The sequence below is a fragment of the Rana temporaria genome, chromosome 5 (genome assembly GCF_905171775.1).
Source record: "Rana temporaria chromosome 5, aRanTem1.1, whole genome shotgun sequence".
Classification (NCBI taxonomy): domain Eukaryota; kingdom Metazoa; phylum Chordata; class Amphibia; order Anura; family Ranidae; genus Rana; species Rana temporaria.
This window is the reverse complement of record NC_053493.1, coordinates 426,766,523-426,794,262: the sequence shown is the minus strand read 5'-3', so window position 1 is coordinate 426,794,262 and position 27,740 is coordinate 426,766,523. Positions and strand designations below refer to the sequence as shown.

General features: G+C 55.3%; 1 protein-coding gene across 2 annotated transcripts in view; it reads left to right on the top strand.

Annotated features, from left to right (window-relative positions):
• Nucleotides 1–216: 216 nt before the first annotated feature.
• KCNH2 (potassium voltage-gated channel subfamily H member 2) overlaps nt 217–27,740 on the top strand; it is a 294,893-nt gene continuing 267,369 nt past the window's right edge. For both annotated transcript variants that reach the window (XM_040355386.1, XM_040355384.1), the window contains exon 1: nt 217–810. In XM_040355386.1, the coding sequence (XP_040211320.1) occupies nt 735–810 (76 nt within the window). In that variant the 5' untranslated portion in view covers nt 217–734. The remainder of the gene's footprint in view (nt 811–27,740) is intronic.

The following is a 27,740-nucleotide window of genomic DNA, read 5'->3' as shown; positions in this document are numbered from 1 at the left end:
CTCTGCGTTCCCGACAACTAGGCATTGTTTGGCTAATAATAGGCTGAGTTCTCAGTGGCGGCAGATAATTCGCGAGCTCCCAGGACGCGTGGCGTGACAAGCCGGGGGGGTCCCTGTGGCGGTGCGTGAGCGCCTTTTGTCTGACACTTCTGGGCTTCATTCATATCACTCGTGCCTTGGGAGGAGGGGGAGGGGGTGGGGGGGAGGTGGGGTCAGGTTGCATGGAATGGAAGAGTTAACCAAAGGGCGCACGTGTTTTTCTGTAGACTGAAGTACGATGATAGCGGACCACCAGCTGATCTGAGTACAGGTGCACGCGGCGGCGTGACAGGTGCATGTGCCGCTCCGGCGTTCCATATCCCAAGCATCAGGTTAGGACCACAGGAGACACCAATGACCCCCAACAAGTCCACGGGGATCGGCTAGCTGGAGGCACGTCTGTGTTCTGGCCTCGTCCTCCACTCCTTGGTTTGTGTTCCGATATTGTGGAAAGGTTGGACCCCTCCGTCCGTTCCGTCCGTTCCGTCACCTCCGTCCGTTCCGTCCTCTCCGTCATCTCAATCTGGAACTTTTGGGCTCTCGTATGTCTCCTGGCTCCTTCAACGTTGTCCACCTGGTGGATGTGACTCGGACTCCGTCCATATCGCCTTTGTGTGGGCAGTAGATGCGGCACCAACCACCTTCGGTGTGATCGCAAGAAGGACCGTGGCACAGAACGGACTCATGGGATAAGGATGCCGGTCCGTAGAGGTCACGTCGCCCCTCAAAACACCTTCCTGGACACCATCATACGCAAGTTTGAAGGACAAAGTAAGTGACATCAGGGTGTGTTGGTGGAATTTGGGTTTTTTGAGATGCCCATTGGGGGCTATGATTCCTGCTGCCCATCTCATCCAGGGTGGGAGAGACAGGGGCAGCTTCTGGTACCCGGGGCTATGATTCCTGTTGCCCATCTCATCCAGGGTGGGAGAGACAGGGGCAGCTTCTGGTACCCGGGGCTATGATTCCTGTTGCCCATCTCATCCAGGGTGGGAGAGACAGGGCCAGCTTCTGGTACCCAGTATGGCTTGTGGTGGTGTTGACTCTTGATGTCCAATGAGGGCTATGGTTCCAAAAGGCTCACCCAGTGGTGGTGGTGGGGAGGGGGGGTTTACTCCTGTTGCCCATCTCATCCAGGGTGGCAGAGACAGGAGCAGCGTCTGGTAACCAGTATGACTTTTGGTGACTCTTGATGCCCAATGAGAGCTATGGTTCCCGATGCCCGGCTCACCCAGTTGGGGGGGGGGGGGGACTACTACTTTTGCCCATCTCATTCAGGGTGGCAGAGACAGGGGCAGCTTCTGGTACCCAGTATGGCTTGTGGTGGTGGTAACTCTTGATGCCCAGTAAATAGAAGTGGTGGGGTGGCTCCTGTTGCCCATCTCATCCAGGCTGGCAGAGACAGGGGCAGCTTCTGGTTCCCAGTATGACTTGTGGTGACTCTTGATGCCCAATGAGAGCTATGGTTCCCGATGCCCGGCTCACCCAGTTGGGGGGGGGACTACTACTTTTGCCCATCTCATTCAGGGTGGCAGAGACAGGGGCAGCTTCTGGTACCCAGTATGGCTTGTGGTGGTGGTGACTCTTGATGCCCAATGAGAGCTATGGTTCCCAAAGCCCGGCTCACCCAGTTGGGGGGGGACTCCTTTTGCCCATCTCATTCAGGGTGGCAGAGACAGGGGCAGCTTCTGGTACCCAGTATGGCTTGTGGTCGTGGTGACTCTTGATGCCCAATGAGGGCTATGGTTCCCGATGCCCAGGTCACCCAGTTGGGGGGGTGACTCATGTTGCCCATCTCATCCACTTGATGCCCAGTGCGCAGAAGTGGGGGGGGGGGGTGACTCCTGATGCTTTGGCCTACATAATGAAGGAGGGAGAGGGGCGACTTTTGATGCCCAATGAGGGTATGGTTCCAGATGTCCGGATCACACAGTTAGGGGGGGGGGGGACTCCAGTTGCCCATCTCATCCAGGGTGGCAGCTTTTGGTACCCAGTATGGCTTGTGGTGGTGACTCTTGATGCCCTGTAAATATAAGTGTGGGGGGGGGGGGGTGACTCCTGATGCTTTGGCTTACATAATGAAGGAGGGAGAGGGCTACACATGATGCCCAATGCGGATGGGAGGGGTATGGCCCATGGTGCCCGACTTGCTTAGTGGGGGAGGGGGGGACAGTGGCTCTTAATGCCCAATTTCCCCAGTGCGGTGGGGGAGGAGGGAGGTATGACTGTTGATGCCAGGCTCACCCAGTGCAGAGCTCTTTTTTGTTTCACTTTAATCTCTGACTTTCTGTCGTCCTTCCTTGTTTCTTTACTGCGTCACTACCGGCTGCCGCCCCGCTTTGCATAAAAAGGATCAGAGTCCCTATCGCTCCCACCCTTGTCTCACTGTGTGCCCCCTCTCCTACCCTGTGCCTCATGGCTCCAGTGTCAGTGTCCCCTCTCCTACCCTGTGCCCCATGGCTCCAGTGTCAGTGTCCCCTCTCCTACCCTGTGCCCCATGGCTCCAGTGTCCCCTCTCCTACCCTGTGCCCCATGGCTCCAGTGTCCCCTCTCCTACCCTGTGCCTCATGGCTCCAGTGTCAGTGTCCCCTCTCCTACCCTGTGCCCCATGGCTCCAGTGTCAGTGTCCCCTCTCCTACCCTGTGCCCCATGGCTCCAGTGTCCCCTCTCCTACCCTGTGCCCCATGGCTCCAGTGTCCCTCTCCTACCATGTGCCTCATGGCTCCAGTGTCAGTGTCCCCTCTCCTACCCTGTGCCCATGGCTCCAGTGTCAGTGTCCCCTCTCCTACCCTGTGCCTCATGGCTCCAGTGTCAGTGTCCCCTCTCCTATACTGTGCCCCATGGCTCCAGTGTCCCCTCTCCTACCCTGTGCCCCATGGCTCCAGTGTCAGTGTCCCCTCTCCTATCCTGTGCCTCATGGCTCTAGTGTCACTGTCCCCTCTCCTACCCTGTGCCCCATGGCTCCAGTGTCAGTGTCCCCTCTCCTATCCTGTGCCTCATGGCTCTAGTGTCACTGTCCCCTCTCCTACCCTGTGCCCCATGGCTCCAGTGTCCCCTCTCCTACCCTGTGCCCCATGGCTCCAGTGTCAGTGTCCCCTCTCCTACCCTGTGCCCCATGGCTCCAGTGTCAGTGTCCCCTCTCCTACCCTGTGCCCCATGGCTCCAGTGTCAGTGTCCCCTCTCATACCCTGTGCCCATGGCTCCAGTGTCAGTGTCCCCTCTCCTACCCTGTGCCTCATGGCTCCAGTGTCAGTGTCCCCTCTCCTATACTGTGCCCCATGGCTCCAGTGTCCCCTCTCCTATCCTGTGCCTCATGGCTCCAGTGTCAGTGTCCCCTCTCCTACCCTGTGCCCCATGGCTCCAGTGTCAGTGTCCCCTCTCCTACCCTGTGCCCCATGGCTCCAGTGTCAGTGTCCCCTCTCCTACCCTGTGCCCCATGGCTCCAGTGTCAGTGTCCCCTCTCCTATCCTGTGCCCCATGGCTCCAGTGTCCCCTCTCCTACCCTGTGCCCCATGGCTCCAGTGTCCCTCTCCTACCATGTGCCTCATGGCTCCAGTGTCAGTGTCCCCTCTCCTACCCTGTGCCCATGGCTCCAGTGTCAGTGTCCCCTCTCCTACCCTGTGCCTCATGGCTCCAGTGTCAGTGTCCCCTCTCCTATACTGTGCCCCATGGCTCCAGTGTCCCCTCTCCTACCCTGTGCCCCATGGCTCCAGTGTCAGTGTCCCCTCTCCTATCCTGTGCCTCATGGCTCTAGTGTCACTGTCCCCTCTCCTACCCTGTGCCCCATGGCTCCAGTGTCAGTGTCCCCTCTCCTATCCTGTGCCTCATGGCTCTAGTGTCACTGTCCCCTCTCCTACCCTGTGCCCCATGGCTCCAGTGTCAGTGTCCCCTCTCCTATCCTGTGCCTCATGGCTCTAGTGTCACTGTCCCCTCTCCTACCCTGTGCCCCATGGCTCCAGTGTCAGTGTCCCCTCTCATACCCTGTGCCCATGGCTCCAGTGTCAGTGTCCCCTCTCCTACCCTGTGCCTCATGGCTCCAGTGTCAGTGTCCCCTCTCCTATACTGTGCCCCATGGCTCCAGTGTCCCCTCTCCTATCCTGTGCCTCATGGCTCCAGTGTCAGTGTCCCCTCTCCTACCCTGTGCCCCATGGCTCCAGTGTCAGTGTCCCCTCTCCTACCCTGTGCCCCATGGCTCCAGTGTCAGTGTCCCCTCTCCTACCCTGTGCCCCATGGCTCCAGTGTCAGTGTCCCCTCTCCTATCCTGTGCCCCATGGCTCCAGTGTCAGTGTTCCCTCTCCTACCCTGTGCCCCATGGCTCCAGTGTCAGTGTCCCCTCTCCTACCCTGTGCCTCATGACTCCAGTGTCAGTGTCCCTTCTCCTACCCTGTGCCTCATGGCTCCAGTGTCAGTGTCCCTCTCCTACCCTGTGCCCCATGGCTCCAGTGTCAGTGTCTCCTCTCCTACCCTGTGCCTAATGGATCCAGTGTCAGTGTCCCTCTCCTACCCTGTGCCCCATGACTCCAGTGTCAGTGTCCCCTCTCCTACCCTGTGCCTAATGGATCCAGTGTCAGTGTCCCCTCTCCTACCCTGTGCCTAATGGATCCAGTGTCAGTGTCCCTCTCCTACCCTGTGCCCCATGACTCCAGTGTCAGTGTCCCCTCTCCTACCCTGTGCCCCATGGCTCCAGTGTCAGTGTCCCTCTCCTACCCTGTGCCCCATGGCTCCAGTGTCAGTGTCCCCTCTCCTACCCTGTGCCTCATGGCTCCAGTGTCAGTGTCCCCTCTCCTACCCTGTGCCGCATTTCTGTTCTCTCAAACAATGCTTTATATCTGCTTTCCCATCCCATCTCCCATGGTTCCTTTGTCCATCCAATGGTTCCCCCTCTCAGTGTCCCTTCTTTCTTCAGGTTTTTCTGTCAGTGTCTCCTCTCCCATACTTTGCCCCATGATTCCTCTGTCAGTGTCTCCTCTTCCTCCGATTCCTCTGTCAGTGTCTCCTCTTCCTCTGGTTCCCCTGTCAGTGTCTCCTCTTCCTCCAGTTCCTCTGTCACTGTCTCCTCTTCCTCCTCTTCCTCTGTCAGTGTCTCCTCTTCCTCCTCTTCCTCTGTCAGTGTCTCCTCTTCCTTCGGTTCCTCTGTCAGTGTCTCCTCTTCCTCCGGTTCCTCTGTCAGTGTCTCCTCTTCCTCCGGTTCCTCTGTCAGTGTCTCCTCTTCCTCCGGTTCCTCTGTCAGTGTCTCCTCTTCCTCCGGTTCCTCTGTCAGTGTCTCCTCTTCCTCCGGTTCCTCTGTCAGTGTCTCCTCTTCCTCCGGTTCCTCTGTCAGTGTCTCCTCTTCCTCCGGTTCCTCTGTCAGTGTCTCCTCTTCCTCCGGTTCCTCTGTCAGTGTCTCCTCTTCCTCCGATTCCTCTGTCAGTGTCTCCTCTTCCTCCGATTCCTCTGTCAGTGTCTCCTCTTCCTCCAGTTCCTCTGTCAGTGTCTCCTATTCCTCCAGTTCCTCTGTCAGTGTCTCCTCTTCCTCTGTCAGTGTCTCCTCTTCCTCCGGTTCCTCTGTCAGTGTCTCCTCTTCCTCCTCTTCCTCTGTCAGTGTCTCCTCTTCCTTCGGTTCCTCTGTCAGTGTCTCCTCTTCCTCTGGTTCCTCTGTCAGTATCTTCTCTTCCTCCGGTTTCTCTTTCAGTGTCTCCTCTTCCTCTGTCAGTGTCTCCTCTTCCTCTGTCAGTGTCTCCTCTTCCTCTGTCAGTGTCTCCTCTTCCTCCAGTTCCTCTGTCAGTGTCTCCTCTTCCTCCTCTTCCTCTGTCAGTGTCTCCTCTTCCTCCGATTCCTCTGTCAGTGTCTCCTCTTCCTCCAGTTCCTCTGTCAGTGTCTCCTATTCCTCCAGTTCCTCTGTCAGTGTCTCCTCTTCCTCTGTCAGTGTCTCCTCTTCCTCCGGTTCCTCTGTCAGTGTCTCCTCTTCCTCCTCTTCCTCTGTCAGTGTCTCCTCTTCCTTCGGTTCCTCTGTCAGTGTCTCCTCTTCCTCTGGTTCCTCTGTCAGTATCTTCTCTTCCTCCGGTTTCTCTTTCAGTGTCTCCTCTTCCTCTGTCAGTATCTCCTCTTCCTCCGGTTTCTCTTTCAGTGTCTCCTCTTCCTCTGTCAGTGTCTCCTCTTCCTCTGTCAGTGTCTCCTCTTCCTTCGGTTCCTCTGTCAGTGTCTCCTCTTCCTCCAGTTCCTCTGTCAGTGTCTCCTCTTCCTCCTCTTCCTCTGTCAGTGTCTCCTCTTCCTCCTCTTCCTCTGTCAGTGTCTCCTCTTCCTCCGGTTCCTCTGTCAGTGTCTCCTCTTCCTCTGTCAGTGTCTCCTCTTCCTCCAGTTCCTCTGTCAGTGTCTCCTCTTCCTTTGTCAGTGTCTCCTCTTCCTCCAGTTCCTCTGTCAGTGTCTCCTCTTCCTCTGTCAGTGTCTCCTCTTCCTTCAGTTCCTCTGTCAGTGTCTCCTGTTCCTCTGTCAGTGTCTCCTGTTCCTCTGTCAGTGTCTCCTCTTCCTCCAGTTCCTCTGTCAGTGTCTCCTCTTCCTCCAGTTCCTCTGTCAGTGTCTCCTCTTCCTCTGTCAGTATCTCCTCTTCCTCTGTCAGTGTCTCCTCTTCCTCTGTCAGTGTCTCCCCTTCCTCCAGTTCCTCTGTCAGTGTCTCCTCTTCCTCTGTCAGTGTCTCCTCTTTCTCCTCTTCCTTTGTCAGTGTCTCCTCTTCCTCTGTCAGTGTCTCCTTTTCCTCTGTCAGTATCTCCTCTTTCTCCTCTTCCTCTGTCAGTGTCTCCTCTTCCTCCAGTTCCTCTGTCAGTGTCTCCTCTTCCTCTGTCATTGTCTCCTCTTCCTCCTCTTTCTCTGTCAGTGTCTCCTCTTCCTCCTCTTTCTCTGTCAGTGTCTCCTCTTCCTCCTCTTTCTCTGTCAGTGTCTCCTCTTCCTCCGGTTCCTCGGTCAGTGTCTCCTCTTCCTCCAGTTCCTCTGTCAGTGTCTCCTCTTCTTCTGTCAGTGTCTCCTCTTCCTCCAGTTCCTCTGTCAGTGTCTCCTCTTCCTCCAGTTCCTCTGTCAGTGTCTCCTCTTCCTCTGTCAGTGTCTCCTGTTCCTCCTCTTCCTCTGTCAGTGTCTCCTCTTCCTCCTCTTCCTCTGTCAGTGTCTCCTCTTCCTCCTCTTCCTCTGTCAGTGTCTCCTCTTCCTCCTCTTCCTCTGTCAGTGTCTCCTCTTCCTCCTCTTCCTCTGTCAGTGTCTCCTCTTCCTCCAGTTCCTCTGTCAGTGTCTCCTCTTCCTCTGTCAGTGTCTCCTCTTCCTCTGTCAGTGTCTCCTGTTCCTCCTCTTCCTCTGTCAGTGTCTCCTGTTCCTCCTCTTCCTCTGTCAGTGTCTCCTGTTCCTCCTCTTCCTCTGTCAGTGTCTCCTGTTCCTCCTCTTCCTCTGTCAGTGTCTCCTGTTCCTCCTCTTCCTCTGTCAGTGTCTCCTGTTCCTCCTCTTCCTCTGTCAGTGTCTCCTGTTCCTCCTCTTCCTCTGTCAGTGTCTCCTCTTCCTCCAGTTCCTCTGTCAGTGTCTCCTCTTCCTCTGTCAGTGTCTCCTCTTCCTCCTCTTCCTCTGTCAGTGTCTCCTCTTCCTCTGTCAGTGTCTCCTCTTCCTCTGTCAGTGTCTCCTCTTCCTCTGTCAGTGTCTCCTCTTCCTCTGTGTCAGTGTCCCCCACCCCCCATCTCTGTGTAAATTGCCTGTTAATGGCCAGAAGTCCCCGAGCTGCGAGGCACTACAAGGCCCAGCATGCAGTGTGAGCCATTGTCTGGGGTTGCAGTTCCTGGTGGTTGGGCTCTGTGCTGACAAGGCCGGCTGTATCTGCAGGAACATTGATCGGTGTAATTGATCGGTCCTTGTATTGATCAGACCTATACAGCCGATCACATGGTTGTATTATATGAGCTCTGGGTGTATGGTCAGTGGATGATGGTGGAGAAGAATGGGGAATCAGGGAAACGTTTCCCATCAGATGGACTGTCCTTGAGGGTGTCCGGCCGGTTGTCACCCGCGGCTCTCTCTGCCTCCTCGCCGTCATCTCACACTCACTGGAAGTCATTAAGGACGGTCTGCGTTCCCGAGTGGGCGAACCTGTGCAAAGTTCTCTGGATGTTGCTATAGATACCGATATCTGCAGCAGCCACAATGCAAATTCCACGTCCTGCTCTGGTGTGTGCGCTGCCTGCGGGGCCCGAGAGCCGCCCGGGGCCACTGTGTCCAGAATCATTCACAGTTATGAGTCATGCCAGGATCTCATTCTGAGTCTCTGAGTGTCGGGTTCTCTGAGTCTCTGTCCTGAGTGTCGGGTCTCTGAGTCTCTGTCCTGAGTGTCGGGTTCTCCGAGTCTCTGTCCTGAGTGTCGGGTTCTCCGAGTCTCTGTCCTGAGTGTCGGGTTCTCCGAGTCTCTGTCCTGAGTGTCGGGATCTCTGAGTCTCTGTCCTGAGTGTCGGGTTCTCTGAGTCCCTGTCCTGAGTGTCGGGATCTTCAAGTCTCTGTCCTGAGTGTCGGGTTCTCTGAGTCCCTGTCCTGAGTGTCGGGTTCTCTGGGTCTCTGTCCTGAGTGTCGGGATCTCTGAGTCTCTGTCCTGAGTGTCGGGTTCTCTGAGTCTCTGTCCTGAGTGTCAGGTTCTCCGAGTCTCTGTCCTGAGTGTCGGGTTCTCTGGGTCTCTGTCCTGAGTGTCGGGTTCTCAGAGTCTCTGTCCTGAGTGTCGGGTTCTCTGAGTCTCTGTCCTGAGTGTCAGGTTCTCTGAGTCTCTGTCCTGAGTGTCAGGTTCTTCAAGTCCCTGTCCTGAGTGTCGGGTTCTCTGAATCTCTGTCCTGAGTGTCGGGATCTCCGAGTCTCTGTCCCGAGTGTCGGGTTCTCCGAGTCTCTGTCCTGAGTGTCGGGTTCTTCAAGTCCCTGTCCTGAGTGTCGGGATCTCTGAGTCTCTGTCCTGAGTGTCGGGATCTCTGAGTCTCTGTCCTGAGTGTCGGGTTCTCTGAGTCTCTGTCCTGAGTGTCGGGTTCTCCGAGTCTCTGTCCTGAGTGTCGGGTTCTCCGAGTCTCTGTCCTGAGTGTCAGGTTCTCTGGGTCTCTGTCCTGAGTGTCGGGTTCTTCAAGTCCCTGTCCTGAGTGTCGGGATCTCTGAGTCTCTGTCCTGAGTGTCAGGTTCTCCGAGTCTCTGTCCTGAGTGTCGGGTTCTCCGAGTCTCTGTCCTGAGTGTTGGGTTCTCTGAGTCTCTGTCCTGAGTGTCATGTTCTCCGAGTCTCTGTCCTGAGTGTCAGGTTCTCTGGGTCTCTGTCCTGAGTGTCGGGATCTTCAAGTCTCTGTCCTGAGTGTCGGGTTCTCTGAATCTCTGTCCTGAGTGTCGGGATCTCTGGGTCTCTGTCCTGAGTGTCGGGTTCTCTGAGTCCCTGTCCTGAGTGTCGGGTTCTCTGAGTCCCTGTCCTGAGTGTCGGGTTCTCTGAGTCCCTGTCCTGAGTGTCGGGTTCTCTGAGTCCCTGTCCTGAGTGTCGGGTTCTCTGGGTCTCTGTCCTGAGTGTCGGGTTCTTCAAGTCCCTGTCCTGAGTGTCGGGTTCTCTGAGTCCCTGTCCTGAGTGTCGGGTTCTCTGGGTCTCTGTCCTGAGTGTCGGGTTCTCTGAGTCCCTGTCCTGAGTGTCGGGTTCTCTGAGTCCCTGTCCTGAGTGTCGGGTTCTCTGAATCTCTGTCCTGAGTGTCGGGTTCTCTGAGTCCCTGTCCTGAGTGTCGGGTTCTCTGAGTCCCTGTCCTGAGTGTCAGGTTCTCTGGGTCTCTGTCCTGAGTGTCGGGTTCTTCAAGTCCCTGTCCTGAGTGTCGGGTTCTTCAAGTCCCTGTCCTGAGTGTCGGGATCTTCAAGTCTCTGTCCTGAGTGTCGGGTTCTCAGAGTCTCTGTCCTGAGTGTCAGGTTCTCCGAGTCTCTGTCCTGAGTGTCGAGTTCTCCGAGTCTCTGTCCTGAGTGTCGGGTTCTCCGAGTCTCTGTCCTGAGTGTCAGGTTCTCCGAGTCCCTGTCCTGAGTGTCGGGTTCTCTGAGTCTCTGTCCTGAGTGTCGGGTTCTCTGAGTCTCTGTCCTGAGTGTCAGGTTCTCTGAGTCTCTGTCCTGAGTGTCGGGTTCTCTGAGTCTCTGTCCTGAGTGTCAGGTTCTCTGAGTCTCTGTCCTGAGTGTCAGGTTCTCCGAGTCTCTGTCCTGAGTGTCGGGTTCTCCGAGTCTCTGTCCTGAGTGTCAGGTTCTCCGAGTCCCTGTCCTGAGTGTCGGGTTCTCTGAGTCTCTGTCCTGAGTGTCAGGTTCTCTGAGTCTCTGTCCTGAGTGTCAGGTTCTCCGAGTCTCTGTCCTGAGTGTCAGGTTCTCCGAGTCCCTGTCTTGAGTGTCGGGTTCTCCGAGTCTCTGTCCTGAGTGTCAGGTTCTCTGGGTCTCTGTCCTGAGTGTCCGGGTCTCCAAGTCTCTGTCCTGAGTGTCAGGTTCTCCGAGTCTTTGTCCTGAGTGTCAGGTTCTCCGAGTCCCTGTCCTGAGTGTCAGGTTCTCCGAGTCTCTGTCCTGAGTGTCGGGTTCTCTGAGTCTCTGTCCTGAGTGTCGGGTTCTCTGAGTCTCTGTCCTGAGTGTCAGGTTCTCTGGGTCTCTGTCCTGAGTGTCAGGTTCTCTGAATCTCTGTCCTGAGTGTCAGGTTCTCCGAGTCTCTGTCCTCAGTGTCAGGTTCTCTGAGTCTCTGTCCTGAGTGTCGGGATCTCTGAGTTTCTGTCCTGAGTGTCGGGATCTCTGAGTCTCTGTCCTGAGTGTCGGGATCTTCAAGTCTCTGTCCTGAGTGTCGGGTTCTCTGAGTCTCTGTCCTGAGTGTCAGGATCTCTGAGTCTCTGTCCTGAGTGTCAGGTTCTCTGAGTCTCTGTCCTGAGTGTCGGGATCTTCAAGTCCCTGTCCTGAGTGTCAGGATCTCTGAGTCTCTGTCCTGAGTATCAGGATCTCTGAGTCTCTGTCCTGAGTGTCGGGTTCTCTGAGTCTCTGTCCTGAGTGTCAGGTTCTCCGAGTCTCTGTCCTGAGTGTCGGGTTCTCCGAGTCTCTGTCCTGAGTGTCGGGTTCTCCGAGTCTCTGTCCTGAGTGTCGGGATCTCAGAGTCTCTGTCCTGAGTGTTGGGTTCTCTGAGTCTCTGTCCTGAGTGTCGGGATCTCTGAGTCTCTGTCCTGAGTGTCGGGTTCTCTGAGTCTCTGTCCTGAGTGTCGGGTTCTCAGAGTCTCTGTCCTGAGTGTCAGGTTCTCTGAGTCTCTGTCCTGAGTGTCAGGTTCTCTGAGTCTCTGTCCTGAGTGTCAGGTTCTCTGAGTCTCTGTCCTGAGTGTCAGGTTCTCCGAGTCTCTGTCCTGAGTGTCAGGTTCTCTGAGTCTCTGTCCTGAGTGTCGGGTTCTCTGAGTCTCTGTCCTGAGTGTCGGGTTCTCTCAGTCTCTGTCCTGAGTGTCAGGTTCTCTGAGTCTCTGTCCTGAGTGTCAGGTTCTCTGAGTCTCTGTCCTGAGTGTCGGGTTCTCTGAGTCTCTGTCCTGAGTGTCGGGTTCTCTCAGTCTCTGTCCTGAGTGTCAGGTTCTCTGAGTCTCTGTCCTGAGTGTCGGGATCTCTGAGTCTCTGTCCTGAGTGTCGGGTTCTCTGAGTCTCTGTCCTGAGTGTCGGGTTCTCCGAGTCTCTGTCCTGAGTGTCGGGTTCTCTGAGTCTCTGTCCTGAGTGTCGGGATCTCCGAGTCTCTGTCCTGAGTGTCAGGTTCTCTGAGTCTCTGTCCTGAGTGTCGGGTTCTCCAAGTCTCTGTCCTGAATGTCAGGTTCTCCGAGTCTCTGTCCTGAGTGTCGGGTTCTCCGAGTCTCTGTCCTGAGTGTCGGGATCTCCGAGTCTCTGTCCTGAGTGTCGGGTTGTCCGAGTCTCTGTCCTGAGTGTCAGGTTCTCCGAGTCTCTGTCCTGAATGTCAGGTTCTCCGAGTCTCTGTCCTGAGTGTCGGGTTCTCCGAGTCTCTGTCCTGAGTGTCGGGATCTCCGAGTCTCTGTCCTGAGTGTCGGGTTCTCCAAGTCTCTGTCCTGAATGTCAGGTTCTCCGAGTCTCTGTCCTGAGTGTCGGGTTCTCCGAGTCTCTGTCCTGAGTGTCGGGATCTCCGAGTCTCTGTCCTGAGTGTCGGGTTGTCCGAGTCTCTGTCCTGAGTGTCAGGTTCTCCGAGTCTCTGTCCTGAGTGTCAGGTTCTCTGAGTCCCTGTCCTGAGTGTCAGGTTCTCTGAGTCTCTGTCCTGAGTGTTGGGATCTCCGAGTCTCTGTCCTGAGTGTCGGGTTCTCTGAGTCTCTGTCCTGAGTGTCGGGTTCTCCGAGTCTCTGTCCTGAGTGTCAGGTTCTCCGAGTCTCTGTCCTGAGTGTCAGGTTCTCTGAGTCTCTGTCCTGAGTGTCAGGTTCTCTGGGTCTCTGTCCTGAGTGTCAGGTTCTCTGAGTCTCTGTCCTGAGTGTCAGGTTCTCCGAGTCTCTGTCCTGAGTGTCGTGGTTCTCCGAGTCTCTGTCCTGAGTGTCGGGTTCTCCGAGTCTCTGTCCTGAGTGTCGGGTTCTCCGAGTCTCTGTCCTGAGTGTCGGGTTCTCCGAGTCTCTGTCCTGAGTGTCGGGTTCTCCGAGTCTCTGTCCTGAGTGTTGGGATCTCCGAGTCCCTGTCCTGAGTGTTGGGATCTCCGAGTCTCTGTCCTGAGTGTCGGGTTCTCTGAGTCTCTGTCCTGAGTGTCGCGTTCTCCAAGTCCCTGTCCTGAGTGTCGGGTTCTCCGAGTCTCTGTCCTGAGTGTCAGGTTCTCCGAGTCTCTGTCCTGAGTGTCAGGTTCTCCGAGTCTCTGTCCTGAGTGTCGGGTTCTCCGAGTCTCTGTCCTGAGTGTTGGGTTCTATGAGTCTCTGTCCAAAGTGTTGGGCTCAGCTGTACTATACGGCTCACATTATGTATTGAACTCATCGAGTGATTGCAGCAGTGACTCCGCCCCTAACACTCAGGAGGTTTCTATCAGACACGAGGAGCCTGAAAGCGAGCTGCTTCTGCTGTGCCCCGGGGTGCTCCGGGGATCCTTTGTCATATATAATGTATAAAAACATATGAACCTCATGAAAGTGTGAACTGTTGTCACTCTATAAATTTATAATAATGTCGCAGTCGCTCGGCTGTCTCATGCGGCCCCGCGAGGAGGCCGCGTCTCTGGCGTGACTCATGGAAGTGTTATATATATGGAGGATCCTGACAAGGACATGATTCCCGGCAGGCCTGGAGAATGGCGGAGATTTCGTAAACACGTGTCACGGGCGCCGCGGCCCGCGTCATGAGAGTGGATCCAGAGACGGGACCTCTTCCACCGATCCGGATCTCTAAATCCAGACTTTATATAAAAATATTGGGGCAGATTCAGGTACCTTTGCGCAGTTTTTACGGAGGCGCAGGGCAACGTTTTTGCCCTGCGCCCCCTGCAAATTTTCTGCGCTACCCGCGATTCACGGAGCAGTAGTTGCGTGGGCGCTCCGGCAAACGGCCCGGCGTAAGCGCGCGCAATTTAAATGATCCCGTAGGGGGCGGGAATCATTTAAATTAGGCGCGTTCCCGCGCCGATCGTAGAGCGCATGCTCCGTCGGGAAACTTTCCCGACGTGCATTGCGGCAAATGACGTCGCAAGGACGTCATTTGCTTCAAAGTGAACGTGAATGGCGTCCAGCGCCATTCACGATTCACTTACGCAAACTACGTGAAGTTCAAATTTCGCGACGCGGGAACGACGGGTATACGTAACATTGGCTGCCCCTGCTAATAGCAGGGGCAGCCTTACGCGAAAACCGCTAGTACGCAAACGACGTAAACTGCGTACGCAGGGCTCGCGTAACGTTGTGAATCGGCGTTAGTATGCAATTTGCATACTATACGCTGAGCACAACGGGAACGCCACCTAGCGGCCATCGCAAGAATGCAGCCTAAGATATGCGGGCATAAGAGCCTTATGCCGCGCAGATCTTAGGCTGCAGTCGGCGTAACGAGGTTCCTGAATCAGGAGCATTCGTTACGCCGGGGCAAGTAAGCAATTGCGCTGCGTTACTATGGTTACACAGGCGCAATTGCTCTCTGAATCCGGGCCATTGTGACTGCAATTTACCCCAATATATAGATAAGAATCGCAGGGGGCGGAGTCAGCGCAGAGAGGGTGAGAAGTGCGCGGTGGAAGCTGATAATCGCACCCGGAGAGACACTGCGGGGGAGGGGAATACATTCTCGGTATCTCTTCTTATCCTGTATGTATGCACAGTACTACTTCTCTGTAATTCTCGGTATCTGTTGCTCTAGTCTGGGGTTTGTAGTCCTCTCTGTCCCGCGGTTAATGGGGGGAGGGGCAGGAAGTTCGGATTTCCTCCATTATCACCATTAAGCTGTTTGTGAAGATTTTCCGGAAACCACAATTGTTATAATGTAACAAATTGATCAGCTAATGGGCGCTAATTACCATCGCATGCCCCTCCCCCTCAGCCGATTCCTCCAGAGACACCTAATCTGAGAATTGAAGTCCGACAGGAAATGATTTTTTGGAATGGGGTGGGGGAGGGGTGACAACCGTCTTATGTGATAACGTTCGTTGAGTTCAGTGAATGGAGTGCCGACCCTCCGGGGCATGCTGACGGGAAGATCTCCGCAGCGCAGCAACGCGTGGAAAACACTGCGTCCTGCCCCGGGGGAGTGTTTGGGGACCCGGGTCCTGCCCCGGGGGAGCGTTTGGGGACCCGGATCCTGCCCCCCGGGGGAGCGTTTGGGGACCTGGGTCCTGCCCCGGGAGAGTGTTTGGGGACCAGGATCCTGCCCCGGGGGAGCGTTTGGGGACCCGGATCCTGCCCCCCGGGGGAGCGTTTGGGGACCTGGGTCCTGCCCCAGAGGAGTGTTTGGGGACCTGGGTCCTGCCCCGGGGGAGTGTTTGGGGACCAGGATCCTGCCCCCGGGGGAGCGTTTGGGGACCCGAGTCCTGCCCCAGGGGAGTGTTTGGGGACCTGGGTCCTGCCCCAGGGGAGTGTTTGGGGATCCGGGTCCTGCCCCAGGGGAGGGTTTGGGGACCCGGTCCTGCCCCAGGGGAGTGTTTGGGGACCCGGGTCCTGCCCCAGGAGAGTGTTTGGGGACTCGGGTCCTGCCCCAGGGGAGTGTTTGGGGACCCAGGTCCTGCCCAGGGGAGTGTTTGGGGACTCGGGTCCTGCCCCAGGAGAGTGTTTGGGGACCCGGGTCCTGCCCCAGGGGAGTGTTTGGGGACCCGGGTCCTGCCCCAGGAGAGTGTTTGGGGACTCGGGTCCTGCCCCAGGGGAGTGTTTGGGGACCCAGGTCCTGCCCAGGGGAGTGTTTGGGGACTCGGGTCCTGCCCCAGGAGAGTGTTTGGGGACCCGGGTCCTGCCCCAGGGGAGTGTTTGGGGACCCGGGTCCTGCCCCAGGGGACATGTTTCAATGCAAAAAAAAATGTTTTAAAAATGGCAGTTTTTTCGGGAGCAGTGATATTAATAATGATTAAAGTGAAACAATAAAAGTGAAATATTCCTTTAAATTTGGTACCTGGGGGGTGTCTATAGTATGCCTGTAAAATAGCGCATGTTTCCCGTGTTTAGAACTGTCCCTGCACAAAGTGTCATTTTAAAATCACTAGTGGCAATATAGAGAAAATTCATTGAAAAAAACAACATGGCCCCCCCCCCACACCTGTCTCCTGGATGGAGCACACACCTGTCTCCTGGATGGAGAGAACACACCTGTCTCCTGGATGGAGCACACACCTGTCTCCTGGATGGAGAACACACCTGTCTCCTGGATGGAGATCACACCTGTCTCCTGGATGGAGCACACACCTGTCTCCTGGATGGAGAGCACACACCTGTCTCCTGGATGGAGCACACACCTGTCTCCTGGATGGAGAGAACACACCTGTCTCCTGACATTGATGAGGTCACATTGATCCCTGATGATGAAGTCACTTCGGTTTGACATTGATGAGGTCATTATGAGCGCACACCTGATTAGGTCTCAGTCATTGATGAAGTCATAAAGATTTCCCAATGATGAGTTCCCAGCAGTCTGTCTTTAATGAGGTCATAATGATCCCCTGATGTAGAAGTCTAAGGCCGGGTACTCACGACCAAACATGTATGGTGAAAGCGGTCCGTCGGACCGTTTTCACCATACATGTCTGCCAGAGGGCTTCTGTACGATGGTTGTACACACCATCGTACAGAAGTCCGCGCGTAAACAATACGCGGGGCGTGTCCGCGGTGTCGCCGCGTCGATGACGCGGTGTCGCCGCGACAATGACGCAGCGACGTGGGCGGCCCGCCTTTAAAATGCTTCCACGCATGCGTCGAAGTCATTCGACGCATGCGAGGGACGGCGGGCGCCTGGACATGTACGGTAGGTCTGTACTGACGACCGTACATGTCCGAGCGGGCAGGATTCCAGCGGACTGTTTTAAAACAAGTCCAGGAATATTTGTCTGCTGGGAAAAGGCCCGGCGGGCAAATGTTTGCTGGAATTCGGCCCGCTCGCGCCCACACACGACCAAACATGTCTGCTGAAACTGGCCTGCGGACCAGTTTCAGCAGACATGTTTGGTCGTGAGTACGGGGCCTTAGTGGTCTGACTTTGATGAGGTCATAGCAATTCCCCAATGCTGAGGTCCCACAGGTCTGTCATTGATGAGGTCATAGCGATCTCCCTTAATGAGGTCCAGTGCTCCACACCTGTCTCCTGGATGGAGATAACACACCTGTCTCCTGGATGGAGATCACACACCTGTCTCCTGGATGGAGATCACACACCTGTCTCCTGGATGGAGCACACACCTGTCTCCTGGATGGAGATCACACCTGTCTCCTGGGTGGAGCACACACCTGTCTCCTGGGTGGAGCACACACCTGTCTCCTGGATGGAGCACACACCTGTCTCCTGGATGGAACACACGCCTGTCTCCTGGATGGAGATCACACGCCTGTCTCCTGGATGGAGCACACACCTGTCTCCTGGGTGGAGCACACACCTGTCTCCTGGATGGAGCACACACCTGTCTCCTGGATGGAGCACACACCTGTCTCCTGGGTGGAGCACACACCTGTCTCCTGGGTGGAGCACACACCTGTCTCCTGGATGGAGATCACACATGTCTCCTGGATGGAGCACACACCTGTCTCCTGGGTGGAGCACACACCTGTCTCCTGGATGGAGCACACACCTGTCTCCTGGATGGAGCACACACCTGTCTCCTGGGTGGAGCGCACACACCTGTCTCCTGGATGGAGATCACACCTGTCTCCTGGATGGAGCACACACCTGTCTCCTGGGTGGAGATCACACCTGTCTCCTGGATGGAGCACACACCTGTCTCCTGAATGGAGCACACACCTGTCTCCTGGATGGAGATCACACCTGTCTCCTGGATGGAGCACACACCTGTCTCCTGAATGGAGCACACACCTGTCTTCTGGATGGAGCACACACCTGTCTCCTGGATGGAGCACACACCTGTCTCCTGGATGGAGATCACACCTGTCTCCTGGATGGAGCACACACCTGTCTCCTGGATGGAGCACACGCCTGTCTCCTGGATGGACATAACACACCTGTCTCCTGGATGGAGATAACACACCTGTCTCCTGGATGGAGATAACACACCTGTCTCCTGGATGGAGATAACACACCTGTCTCCTGGATGGAGATAACACACCTGTCTCCTGGATGGAGATAACACACCTGTCTCCTGGATGGAGTACACACCTGTCTCCTGGATGGAGATCACACCTGTCTCCTGGATGGAGCACACACCTGTCTCCTGGATGGAACACACACCTGTCTTCTGGATGGAACACACACCTGTCTCCTGGATGAAGCACACACCTGTCTCCTGGATGGAGCACACACCTGTCTCCTGGATGGAACACACACCTGTCTCCTGGATGGAGCACACACCTGTCTCCTGGATGGAGCACACGCCTGTCTCCTGGATGGAGCACACGCCTGTCTCCTGGATGGAGCACACACCTGTCTCCTGGATGGAGATCACACATGTCTCCTGGATGGAGCACACACCTGTCTCCTGGATGGAGATCACACACCCCTGTCTCCTGGATGGAGATCACACCTGTCTCCTGGATGGAGATCACACACCTGTCTCCTGGATGGAGCACACACCTGTCTCCTGGATGGAGCACACACCTGTCTCCTGGATGGAGATCACACCTGTCTCCTGGATGGAGCACACACCTGTCTCCTGGATGGAGCACACGCCTGTCTCCTGGATGGAGCACACGCCTGTCTCCTGGATGGAGCACACGCCTGTCTCCTGGATGGAGCACACGCCTGTCTCCTGGATGGAGCACACGCCTGTCTCCTGGATGGAGCACACGCCTGTCTCCTGAATGGAGCACACGCCTGTCTCCTGAATGGAGCACACGCCTGTCTCCTGAATGGAGCACACGCCTGTCTCCTGGATGGAGCACACACCTGTCTCCTGAATGGAGCACACACCTGTCTCCTGAATGGAGCACACACCTGTCTCCTGAATGGAGCACACACCTGTCTCCTGGATGGAGATCACACCTGTCTCCTGGATGGAGCACACACCTGTCTCCTGGATGGAGCGCACATCTGTCTCCTGGATGGAGCGCACACCTGTCTCCTGGATGGAGCACACACCTGTCTCCTGGATGGAGCGCACACACACCTGTCTCCTGGATGGAGCGCACACACACCTGTCTCCTGGATGGAGATCACACCTGTCTCCTGGATGAAGCACACACCTGTCTCCTGGATGGAGATAACACACCTGTCTCCTGGATGGAGATAACACACCTGTCTCCTGGATGGAGAGAACACACCTGTCTCCTGGATGGAGATAACACACCTGTCTCCTGGATGGAGATAACACACCTGTCTCCTGGATGGAGTACACACCTGTCTCCTGGGTGGAGCACACACCTGTCTCCTGGATGGAGTTAACACACCTGTCTCCTGGATGGAGTACACACCTGTCTCCTGGGTGGAGATCACACCTGTCTCCTGGATGGAGATCACACCTGTCTCCTGGATGGAGCACACACCTGTCTCCTGGATGGAGCACACACCTGTCTCCTGGATGGAGAGCACACACCTGTCTCTGGATGGAGAGCACACACCTGTCTCCTGGATGGAGAGCACACACCTGTCTCCTGGATGGAGCACACACCTGTCTCCTGGATGGAGCACACACCTGTCTCATGGATGGAGCACACACCTGTCTCCTGGATGGAGCACACACCTGTCTCCTGGATGGAGCACACACCTGTCTCCTGAATGGAGCACACACCTGTCTCCTGGATGGAGATCACACCTGTCTCCTGGATGGAGAGAACACACCTGTCTCCTGGATGGAGAGAACACACCTGTCTCCTGGATGGAGCACACACCTGTCTCCTGGATGGAGAGAACACACCTGTCTCCTGGATGGAGAGAACACACCTGTCTCCTGACATTGATGAGGTCACATTGATTCCTGATGATGAAGTCACTTCGGTTTGACATTGATGAGGTCATTATGAGCGCACACCTGATTAAGTCTCAGTCATTGATGAAGTCATAAAGATTTCCCAATGATGAGTTCCCAGCAGTCTGTCTTTAATGATCCCCTAAAGTAGAAGTCTAAGTGGTCTGACTTTGATGAGGTCATAGCAATTCCCCAATGCTGAGGTCCCACAGGTCTGGCATTGATGAGGTCATAGCGATCTCCATTAATGAGGTCCAGTGCTCCACACCTGTCTCCTGTCTCCTGGATGGAGAGAACACACCTGTCTCCTGGATGGAGATAACACACCTGTCTCCTGGATGGAGATAACACACCTGTCTCCTGGATGGAGTACACACCTGTCTCCTGGGTGGAGCACACACCTGTCTCCTGGATGGAGTTAACACACCTGTCTCCTGGATGGAGTACACACCTGTCTCCTGGGTGGAGATCACACCTGTCTCCTGGATGGAGATCACACCTGTCTCCTGGATGGAGCACACACCTGTCTCCTGGATGGAGCACACACCTGTCTCCTGGATGGAGAGCACACACCTGTCTCCTGGATGGAGAGCACACACCTGTCTCCTGGATGGAGAGCACACACCTGTCTCCTGGATGGAGCACACACCTGTCTCCTGGATGGAGCACACACCTGTCTCATGGATGGAGCACACACCTGTCTCCTGGATGGAGCACACACCTGTCTCCTGGATGGAGCACACACCTGTCTCCTGAATGGAGCACACACCTGTCTCCTGAATGGAGCACACACCTGTCTCCTGAATGGAGCACACACCTGTCTCCTGGATGGAGATCACACCTGTCTCCTGGATGGAGCACACACCTGTCTCCTGGATGGAGCGCACATCTGTCTCCTGGATGGAGCGCACACCTGTCTCCTGGATGGAGCACACACCTGTCTCCTGGATGGAGCGCACACACACCTGTCTCCTGGATGGAGCGCACACACACCTGTCTCCTGGATGGAGATCACACCTGTCTCCTGGATGAAGCACACACCTGTCTCCTGGATGGAGATAACACACCTGTCTCCTGGATGGAGATAACACACCTGTCTCCTGGATGGAGAGAACACACCTGTCTCCTGGATGGAGATAACACACCTGTCTCCTGGATGGAGATAACACACCTGTCTCCTGGATGGAGTACACACCTGTCTCCTGGGTGGAGCACACACCTGTCTCCTGGATGGAGTTAACACACCTGTCTCCTGGATGGAGTACACACCTGTCTCCTGGGTGGAGATCACACCTGTCTCCTGGATGGAGATCACACCTGTCTCCTGGATGGAGCACACACCTGTCTCCTGGATGGAGCACACACCTGTCTCCTGGATGGAGAGCACACACCTGTCTCCTGGATGGAGAGCACACACCTGTCTCCTGGATGGAGAGCACACACCTGTCTCCTGGATGGAGCACACACCTGTCTCCTGGATGGAGCACACACCTGTCTCCTGGGTGGAGCACACACCTGTCTCATGGATGGAGCACACACCTGTCTCCTGGATGGAGCACACACCTGTCTCCTGGATGGAGCACACACCTGTCTCCTGGATGGAGAGAACACACCTGTCTCCTGGATGGAGATCACACCTGTCTCCTGGATGGAGAGAACACGCCTGTCTCCTGGATGGAGCACACACCTGTCTCCTGGGTGGAGATCACACCTGTCTCCTGGATGGAGATCACGCCTGTCTCCTGGATGGAGCACACACCTGTCTCCTGGATGGAGATCACACCTGTCTCCTGGATGGAGATCACACCTGTCTCCTGGATGGAGCACACACCTGTCTCCTGGATGGAGATCACACACCTGTCTCCTGGATGGAGCACACACCTGTCTCCTGGATGGAGATCACACCTGTCTCCTGGATGGAGCACACACCTGTCTCCTGGATGGAGATAACACACCTGTCTCCTGGATGGAGTACACACCTGTCTCCTGGGTGGAGCACACACCTGTCTCCTGGATGGAGTTAACACACCTGTCTCCTGGATGGAGTACACACCTGTCTCCTGGATGGAGATCACACCTGTCTCCTGGATGGAGCACACACCTGTCTCCTGGATGGAGCACACACCTGTCTCCTGGATGGAGAACACACACCTGTCTCCTGGATGGAGAGCACACACCTGTCTCCTGGATGGAGCACACACCTGTCTCCTGGATGGAGCACACACCTGTCTCCTGGGTGGAGCACACACCTGTCTCATGGATGGAGCACACACCTGTCTCCTGGATGGAGAGAACACACCTGTCTCCTGGATGGAGATCACACCTGTCTCCTGGATGGAGAGAACACACCTGTCTCCTGGATGGAGATCACACCTGTCTCCTGGATGGAGAGAACACACCTGTCTCCTGGATGGAGAGAACACACCTGTCTCCTGGATGGAGCACACACCTGTCTCCTGGATGGAGAGAACACACCTGTCTCCTGGATGGAGAGAACACACCTGTCTCCTGACATTGATGAGGTCACATTGATTCCTGATGATGAAGTCACTTCGGTTTGACATTGATGAGGTCATTATGAGCGCACACCTGATTAAGTCTCAGTCATTGATGAAGTCATAAAGATTTCCCAATGATGAGTTCCCAGCAGTCTGTCTTTAATGATCCCCTAAAGTAGAAGTCTAAGTGGTCTGACTTTGATGAGGTCATAGCAATTCCCCAATGCTGAGGTCCCACAGGTCTGGCATTGATGAGGTCATAGCGATCTCCATTAATGAGGTCCAGTGCTCCACACCTGTCTCCTGGGTGGAGATCACACCTGTCTCCTGGATGGAGATCACACCTGTCTCCTGGATGGAGCACACACCTGTCTCCTGGATGGAGCACACGCCTGTCTCCTGGATGGAGCACACACCTGTCTCCTGGGTGGAGATCACACCTGTCTCCTGGATGGAGATCACGCCTGTCTCCTGGATGGAGCACACACCTGTCTCCTGGGTGGAGATCACACCTGTCTCCTGGATGGAGATCACACCTGTCTCCTGGATGGAGCACACACCTGTCTCCTGGGTGGAGCACACACCTGTCTCCTGGATGGAGCACACACCTGTCTCCTGGATGGAGATCACACCTGTCTCCTGGATGGAGCACACACCTGTCTCCTGGATGGAGATCACACACCTGTCTCCTGGATGGAGCACACACCTGTCTCCTGGATGGAGATCACACCTGTCTCCTGGATGGAGATCACACCTGTCTCCTGGATGGAGCACACACCTGTCTCCTGGATGGAGATCACACACCTGTCTCCTGGATGGAGCACACACTTGTCTCCTGGATGGAGATCACACCTGTCTCCTGGATGGAGCACACACCTGTCTCCTGGATGGAGATCACACACCTGTCTCCTGGATGGAGCACACACCTGTCTCCTGGATGGAGATCACACCTGTCTCCTGGATGGAGATCACACCTGTCTCCTGGATGGAGCACACACCTGTCTCCTGGATGGAGCACACACCTGTCTCCTGGATGGAGCACACACCTGTCTCCTGGGTGGAGCACACACCTGTCTCCTGGATGGAGCACACACCTGTCTCCTGGATGGAGCACACACCTGTCTCCTGGATGGAGCACACACCTGTCTCCTGGGTGGAGCACACACCTGTCTCCTGGATGGAGATCACACCTGTCTCCTGGATGGAGCACACACCTGTCTCCTGGATGGAGATCACACCTGTCTCCTGGGTGGAGATCACACCTTTCTCCTGGATGGAGCACACACCTGTCTCCTGAATGGAGCACACACCTGTCTCCTGGATGGAGATCACACCTGTCTCCTGGATGGAGCACACACCTGTCTCCTGGATGGAGCACACACCTGTCTCCTGGATGGAGCGCACACACACCTGTCTCCTGGATGGAGCGCACACACACACCTGTCTCCTGGATGGAGATAACACACCTGTCTCCTGGATGGAGATCACACCTGTCTCCTGGATGGAGAGCACACACCTGTCTCCTGGATGGAGCACACACCTGTCTCCTGGATGGAGCACACACCTGTCTCCTGGATGGAGCACACACACACCTGTCTCCTGGATGGAGCGCACACACACCTGTCTCCTGGATGGAGCGCACACACACCTGTCTCCTGGATGGACATAACACACCTGTCTCCTGGATGGAGATAACACACCTGTCTCCTGGATGGAGATAACACACCTGTCTCCTGGATGGAGATAACACACCTGTCTCCTGGATGGAGATAACACACCTGTCTCCTGGATGGAGATAACACACCTGTCTCCTGGATGGAGTACACACCTGTCTCCTGGATGGAGATCACACCTGTCTCCTGGATGGAGCACACACCTGTCTCCTGGATGGAACACACACCTGTCTCCTGGATGGAACACACACACACCTGTCTCCTGGATGGACATAACACACCTGTCTCCTGGATGGAGATAACACACCTGTCTCCTGGATGGAGATAACACACCTGTCTCCTGAATGGAGATAACACACCTGTCTCCTGGATGGAGTACACCCCTGTCTCCTGGATGGAGAGCACACACCTGTCTCCTGGATGGAGCACACACACACCTGTCTCCTGGATGGAGCACACACCTGTCTCCTGGATGGAGATCACACACCTGTCTCCTGGATGGAGCACACACCTGTCTCCTGGGTGGAGATCACACACCTGTCTCCTGGGTGGAGCTCACACCTGTCTCCTGGATGGAGCACACACCTGTCTCCTGGATGGAGTACACACCTGTCTCCTGAATGGAGCACACACCTGTCTCCTGGATGGAGCACACACCTGTCTCCTGGATGGAGATCACACCTGTCTCCTGGATGGAGTACACACCTGTCTCCTGGGTGGAGATCACACACCTGTCTCCTGGATGGAGTTAACACACCTGTCTCCTGGATGGAGTACACACCTGTCTCCTGGGTGGAGATCACACCTGTCTCCTGGATGGAGATCACACCTGTCTCCTGGATGGAGCACACACCTGTCTCCTGGATGGAGCACACACCTGTCTCCTGGATGGAGAGCACACACCTGTCTCCTGGATGGAGAGCACACACCTGTCTCCTGGATGGAGCACACACCTGTCTCCTGGATGGAGCACACACCTGTCTCCTGGGTGGAGCACACACCTGTCTCATGGATGGAGCACACACCTGTCTCCTGGATGGAGCACACACCTGTCTCCTGGATGGAGAGAACACACCTGTCTCCTGGATGGAGATCACACCTGTCTCCTGGATGGAGAGAACACACCTGTCTCCTGGATGGAGATCACACCTGTCTCCTGGATGGAGAGAACACACCTGTCTCCTGGATGGAGAGAACACACCTGTCTCCTGGATGGAGCACACACCTGTCTCCTGGATGGAGAGAACACACCTGTCTCCTGGATGGAGAGAACACACCTGTCTCCTGACATTGATGAGGTCACATTGATTCCTGATGATGAAGTCACTTCGGTTTGACATTGATGAGGTCATTATGAGCGCACACCTGATTAAGTCTCAGTCATTGATGAAGTCATAAAGATTTCCCAATGATGAGTTCCCAGCAGTCTGTCTTTAATGATCCCCTGATGTAAAAGTCTAAGTGGTCTGACTTTGATGAGTGTAACGGACACATGCATGCTGCCGAGACAGTTATAATCTTCGTGCAGGGGGACTACAAGGAACTGCATGGCTTGTCACAAGTGGATGTACCACATTGTATTCTGAGCACAAAGGGTTAATTGGACAAGTCTCTTTCATTGCTGGAATGCTAATGTTCCCTTCGCATAGATAATGAACCCTCTTTTGTGTGCAGGTAAACAGCCCCCCTGTGAGGTGTATGCTGATGGGGATTATGTGTGAGTGATAATTGTTTTAAAGGTTAATTGAATTCTATGTGCCTGGCCAGGAAATGTTAAGTGGGGTGAGGTGCCGAAGCGGCTAGAAACTGGCCAAGTGATTAATTCAAGGAGATGTCATTGTTTCAGGGGGTCTGTGTTGAAGCCCCCTACTGGGAAAAGGGGAGGGCGGAAACTGTCATTGTTCTTGTAACAGTTGTAAGCAGATATAAGCAGGTGAAATATGCCAAATAAAGTCAGTCTGCTTGACCCTCCAAACGTAGCACGTCTCGTTTCTTGGAAGGGCGTTCGATGGGATATACCGGCGGTACCTGCATATCATAACTTGTCAGCAAAAAGGACGTCTCCAACGGCCGATACCCCTCACTACCAGTGGGTAGCCGTTACATTGGTGGCAGCAGTGGGATGGTCCTTTTATCCAAAGAGCAAGTTCTGAATGGAGTCGCAGTACGCCAGGCTGAAAAGATCCACACTGAAAGATCTATTGGAGATTCGTGGTAGGAGCGCCAGCAACAGACCACGGAGGGAGCTGATAGCTGAACTGCTGGAGCTGGACGAAATGGATGGATCCATGGAAGGAACGGAGCCCCTTGCACCGGTCAGCGAGGAAGATGTAATTACTGGGATTGTACAGCGGAGATTATCCTTGTATCCAGAAACGTCCGTGGAACTAATCAACCAGCTGTTCCGGGAAGCAAGGGAGGAGATACAAACGAAGAGGGGACAAGAACTGGAACTGGTAAGAGCGAGACAGCCCATTACACCTGCAGTTCCTACCCCCCCACCTGCTGCTACAGGAAAGAAAATACCGTTCACTGCATTTAAAGCTTTTGTAGAAAGTGAGGAGGAAATCGATGGATATTTGGCGGACTTTGAGAGGCAGTGCTCACTATACCAGGTACCACCAGACCAATGGGTCACTATTTTGTCGGGGAAATTGTCGGGCAAAGCCAATGAAGCCTTTCGGGCTCTCGCCCCAGAGGATATTTTACAATACCAGCAAGTTAAAAAGGCGCTGCTAACCCGATACGCCGTAACTCCAGAAGCCTACCGCCGTCGCTTCCGGGAGTCCAAGAAGAAGGCTGTGGACTCCCACATGGAATGGGCAAACCAGTTACAAAGGGTGGCATCCCATTGGGTCCAAGGGTGCAAGGCCAACACCGGGGAGGAAGTATTACAGCTGTTCCTAATGGAACATTTCTTCCAAGACCTGGCCGCAGACATACAAGACTGGGTACGAGATCGCCGTCCCGCTAACTTAAAGCGGATGTGTCACGGGGAAAAAATATTAAAAGCCAGCAGCTACAAATACTGCAGCTGCTGACTTTTAATATTAGGACACTTACCTGTCCTGGAGTCCAGCGCTGATCGCAGCAGAGCACGAGCGATCGCTCGTCTCTCTGCTGCTCCCCCCTCCATCCACGCTCAGGGAACCAGGAAGTGAAGCGCTGCGGCTTCACTGCCCGGTTCCCTACGGCGCATGCGCGAGTCGCGCTGCGCCCGCCGATTGGCTCACACGCTGTGTGTTGGGAGCCGAGTGTTCCCAGCACACAACGGGCGACAGACGGGATGTGACGGAATGCCCGTCTTTCGCCCGTAGCGTGTGGCCGGAAGTGGGTGCAAATACCTGTCTTTAGACAGGTGTCTGCACCCCCCTCCCCCCTGAAAGGTGTCAAATGTGACACCGGAGGGGGGGAGGGTTCCGATCAGCGGGACTCCACTTTAGGGTGGAGGACCGCTTTAAACGAGGCGGCTCGGCTAGCAGATGAGTACGCGGAGACAAGGAAAGTAAGCCAGGGTACTATGCGGCTGGCTCAGAAGGTGGTACCGCGTACTCCAACCGTCACCCCACGCCCAGAGTTTCGGGCTCCAGTCCCACCAGGACCACCACGTCCTCAGGGGCCTAACAACTACCCCCGGGATTCGTCTAGGGTGACGTGCCATCACTGCAGCAACACGGGACATATTGCTCGTTATTGCCCTCTAAGAGCTACAAATAACAATTGGAGACGTACAACACCCAACACAGAAGTCACTCCATCACGTCCCTCTGCGGCCCACTGCCTGGAGACCGAGGGGGGCCCGGAGGAATGTCTGGGGATTTTGTATGAGGCAGACCCAATACAAGCTGCCTCCCCAGATAACCGTCAGCATCACCGTCAGGAGGTACGGGTGAATGGACAAGTAGCACAAGGCTTAAGAGATACCGGGGCCACTATCACTCTGGTTCAAAAACATCTGGTAAAGCCAGAGAACCTCTCCACTCGTACAGTTGCCGTCCGGGTCGCAGGGGGCGCTGTATTCCGCTTACCCACCGCCCGGGTGCA